The following is a 4,888-nucleotide window of genomic DNA, read 5'->3' on the forward strand; positions in this document are numbered from 1 at the left end:
CTGCTGATGCTTATTAAGCTATGGGACCTCAGCAAGGTTACTTCAGCTCTCTAAACTTAGGTTTCCTCATCTGAAAAAATGAGAGTATTAAAAATGCCTGCCTGGCTTACCACCCAGATAAGGGAAAGTGCTTTGGAAGCCATATGCTATTCTGTAGGATTGTGATCAAGGGCTGTCTTCAAACTCACCTGGGTGAATCTTCTCATTGCGCATATGTTTTTTTATAGGTACTTCAAGAAGAACAAGGCAGTTTGGTACCTTTCCAGGCAACTATGTAAAGCCTTTGTATCTATAAGAAGACTGAAAACCACAGAGACGATTTTTATTGGAGGATGAAGTATAATTCATGAACCGGTCTCTTTATTTAAATATTGAGTCAGTAGGAAAACTAATGAGGTGGAGAAAGTAAGAAGCAAAAGAGCGGGACAGAGAAGTGTGTTGTGTTGAAAACTGCAGCCTGTGTAAGCTTATTGTGTGTCAGACAGGCCTGAACCACGCTCTGAGAAGAAAGGAACGAGGCAAATCTGTATTTACTTAGCTGCTCTGGGAGCTACTCCAGCCCTCCCCTCCCCTCCCCTCCCCGTCTTAGGTAATCTAACCTGCAGCACAGTCCAGGAGCAGTTAGGCCAGAAATGCCTCCTGCCGCTGTGGCCTTGACCAGCTCCAGCTCAAAGGGGTCTCGGCATTTAGCCTAAAGCAGCCCTCAGAGTGCCAGGCAGATCCCCAACCATTCTCCAAAGGCTCCACGCAGATGCCCAGCCTTAACCCGCAGCTACCCTGCAGCCCACTGGTCCCCCAACACTGCTGGAGATCAGTCTGCAGTCCCCCAACACTGCAGAGACCATCTCTAGACACTGGTGGAGGCCCACCAACTTACCCAAGACCAAGTTCCCCACTGAGGTTTTGCGGGGAAATGGACGCAAAACGTAGGCGCCCTGTGTGTATTCAGCCTACTTGCAGCATTGGAACTGATGCCCCTGGCGTTTAGACAGAAAAGCACACAAGGTTTGCCCATGGGAGCCAGGTGGCCAGGCAGATACTTAAGTTTGTATGTTGGAGTGATTTAAGTCAATAAGCCCTGTAGCTCTTGAGGTCACATGCAGTGTGCTCCATTCCCATATCACTGGCTTTCATGAACATTTACCTTCAGGGCAGCACAGTTTCATTTTTCAGAATACCATTGCTAACCTTTCTTTTCTGAATTTTGTTTTGGCCAGGACGGTTAGGAGTTGATAGGTTTGTTCTCAGAAGCAAGGATGCTGTTTAGTGATTCATTTAACATACACTGATATACACTATATGCCAGGCTACCGATGAGCAAGGCGTGCTCCAAGCCTTGAAAGACTCACTGTGTCTCCATTTTTATTCCCCATAGGAGTTCAAGGGCCACTCAGAATGTAGTCACCCAGAGTTATGAATCCTGGTGCACACTGGTGAAGCTTCTCTTCAGATCAGAAGGTGCAGATGCAGTAGCTCTAGTTGTGAGGCAAGGATTCTGCCACTTCCAGGTGGTCTGTCCTTTGTGAGGCCAGGTCCAAGGCAGGAGGCCCCTGTGACACCTGGAGTGTTCAGTCACAACTCTAATTCAGGGATGTTTATTGGCCTCTGTTAGACCCCCTGGAGAGAGAAAGATAGAAATGACCCCTTTCCTACCTGCCAAGAACTCAGAGGTGGTTAGGGAAACAGACACACACACAAAAATCCTAAATCAAGAGAGCCTGTGATATGTGCTAAGAAGGGTGTGAGAGAGGAAGAAATGAATTTTCCCTCGAGGGATTCTAGAAAGCAGTGTCATATTTCTGTCTCCATTAGCTCACTTTTGAACAACTAGGATGCTGGAAGAACCTTTGTTTGAGGGTACTTTACGAATAAAATATTTAGAATTATTTCCAGAGTCTTCAAACTCTCTCCCTCCTCACAAATACACTTCCAAGGTCACAAATAAAAGTAGCAATCCAAGATGGCAGGGTGTGTAAAAGATCCTTGGCTTTCTGTATACAGCTCAGAATTGCCTCGGGATCATTGTCCCAAAGTCTGGAGTCTTTGTAAGCAGGCGAAGTTTGTCCTCAGTGCCTCTGCCTCAGTTTTTGTCTCCGCTCCTCATCTTAGGATCCCATCAGCTGCCTACCCTCTGTCAGACAGCCACAGTACACTGTATTCTCACTTCTCTCCTTGTCCTTGGTTCAAATCCTGCTCACAGGAAAGAAACTGCCACTGACTCCTTCACACTAAAGTGTAAGTGACTGATAACGAGGAATGTGTTACCTCTTCCCAGAGACCTTTGTTTTTAACTAGGACAGAACATAGCCTTAATCCCAAGAGAAAAGGTTGTGGCGCTAATGGCAGAGGTGGGGTTGCAGGTGGGGTGGAGGAGCTTCCTCCTTAAAGAAGATTCATTGCTTTAGGAGATCCTTAAAGAAGAAACTCCTTAAAGAAGATTCATTGCTTTAGGAGGTCCACTCCACAAGCCAAGGGCGCTGTTTGTTTTTGTTTTTGTTTTTTGGGTTTTTTTTGACTCTCTCTGCGGGAATATAATTCAAGTGCATATGTACATGCATTTGCACAGCAGCATTTCACCCATTTTGAAATGTAATTCTTGTATTGGCTAATGTGTTTCCTGGTCTTTCTTAGATGTAAACCATTAATAACACAATCTTATCTAATAGTTTTTTGAGGGGTGCTTCTTGATTAAGTAGGTAATTTTGAACACCTCGTTAAATACAGCTAGAAAATAAAACCAATTTGTAAAGCCACATTTGCATATGATGCCAGACTCATGCATTTGTATATCTCCAGAAACCCAGGTATGCCTCACCAATTTGCCCATCTTTAATAAAATCATATGTTAAAATTTGCATCAAATTTCAGCTTCCTGTGTATGACAAAACAAGGAACCAAGATTTCCAATGACTCTTCTGTCGTCAGACATTTAGTAATATAAAATACCTATTTTTGTGCCGAGATATTTATACAGGTTTATTAATAGCAAGTGCAACTAACTGACGGCATGCCTCACAACCCATTTTGATATGTTAGCCATGCTTCTGGGTACAGGCAAGCCCCAAACTACTTCTCTTTTTCAGTCTCTCTGGGATCAGTAAAAGAAAAAATCATATGCTTAAGTGGGAGTGTATATATGTATATTTAACTTTGTATAGCCCATGTACCTACTTTGTATAGAAAAATAATTTTAAGAATTTGAAGGGGGGGGTAAAATAAGGAAGTCATGAAGGTTTTCGCATTTTTATTTAAATGAAGGAATTCCAAATAACCCACTGGCAGATTTTTAGCACAAATATAGCCATTGTAAAGTGTTAAAAATTTTAAATATTCTTCCTGGGAAAGAAGGTAACTGTCATTTCAGTTGCAGTTTTTTGGTTTGAGGAAAGGGTTTGTTTTTTTGGTTTTTTTTTTTTTTTTTTTTGCAGTTCTATTTATCTGAAGTAGTATTAAGGCCTATTGTTAGAATAGGTCACTACAAAAAAGATATTCTGAAAGAAAAATAACTGACATATATAACCAATTAATTTAAAGTGTTGCCATTTAAATAACACACCAAGAGCATGGACTATGCTGACACAGGTTTTTCTGTTCATTTATTTTTCTTTATTGCAGTGGATTGATTTGATAGAGGTGTTGAAGTACTACATTTGCTGTACATATTATTTAATAAACTTTATTCAGAATTGCGTGGCATACGTTCTTACCATTCATACTTTCCTTCCTTTGCTAAGCTTCTCAGAGGAGGCTTATATTCACTGCGTCAATTTCTTCCACTCTCCTTTTCTGTTCTTAATTACTTACCATGTGACCTCCATCAGACTCCTTGAAGACACCACTTCTTACCTTACTCGTTTCTCAATAAGCTAACTCCATGACCATTTCACCATTCTATGTTTTTGTTTGCTCTGATTAGAAAAATAATGCATATGTCTTTAAAAGCAAAAGCAAAATATTACAAAATATGTATAATGGGTCTTGATTTACTCCACAAGACATGGGTCCAGGAAATAATACTGCACTTAGTTCTTCTAAGTCAAGTTAAATCTGGCGATGAGACTTCTCTCGTTATGGTGGACGGAAATGCAGTCTGCCTTTTTTATTCCCTCCCAAACCGAGTGTGTCAAGGCCATGGTGCTAGGCATCCAGCCTCCCTCACACCCCATGGCTAGGATCACCCCTGTCACTATTTGGGGTGGGGCCTGCTCCATACGGAGCATGGGTCTGTTCCATAACAGAAAACCCAGAACCTCCACCCTCTCTCCCGTAGTTCTGTCCTTCTCCACTTCCTTCAACTCAGAACACCAGTTGCACTGCCACCTTGTTGGAGTGACTCAGCGGAATCCCCCTCAGTGGGCTCCATCCTCAGACAGTCCTGGGAGAAAGATTGTCTCCCAGAGATCTGACAGCCCTAGTAGTGGGCCCTGAGTCACAGGCACTACTTCCTCTCACGCCTTCCTCCTGGTCCAACAAATCCATTAGCTGTACCTTCAGAATACGTTTGCCACCCAACCGCTTCTACCACTACAGTCCAAGCCATTTTTCCTCACCTGGACCATTGCAGTTACTTTCTAACTGGTCTCTCTGCTTTCACCCATGGCCCCTCTACTTTAGTCTTAACGGTGCAACCAGAGTGCTCATTTGAAAGATGGTCCAAAACCCACTAATGGCTCCTCTCATTCAGGGTAGTATTAATGACCTCAAGGCCATAGACACACTGCCCCACCCCTCTCCCTTACCTTGGCTTTGTTCCTTATTCTTTCCAGCCACACAGACCTTGTGACCTCAAACTCATCAAGCACCCTTCAGCTTTAGGGGCTTATATAGGCTGTCCCCTAGCAGACAATTTCCCCCAGAACCAAATGGTTTTCTTCCTCTTCCTTTAGGC

General features: G+C 43.1%; 1 protein-coding gene across 1 annotated transcript in view; it reads left to right on the forward strand.

Moving 5' to 3' along the window:
- The window catches only part of SORBS1 (sorbin and SH3 domain containing 1), a 156,157-nt gene extending 154,271 nt beyond the window's left edge, over positions 1-1,886 (forward strand). Inside the window, 1 exon segment of the mRNA XM_006925933.3 lies at positions 228-1,886. Within this exon segment, the coding sequence (XP_006925995.1) occupies positions 228-295 (68 nt within the window). The 3' untranslated portion in view covers positions 296-1,886.
- The last annotated feature ends 3,002 nt before the right edge of the window (positions 1,887-4,888 follow it).

The sequence above is a fragment of the Pteropus alecto genome, unplaced genomic scaffold (genome assembly GCF_000325575.1).
Source record: "Pteropus alecto unplaced genomic scaffold, ASM32557v1 scaffold88, whole genome shotgun sequence".
NCBI classification, from domain to species: Eukaryota; Metazoa; Chordata; class Mammalia; order Chiroptera; family Pteropodidae; genus Pteropus; species Pteropus alecto.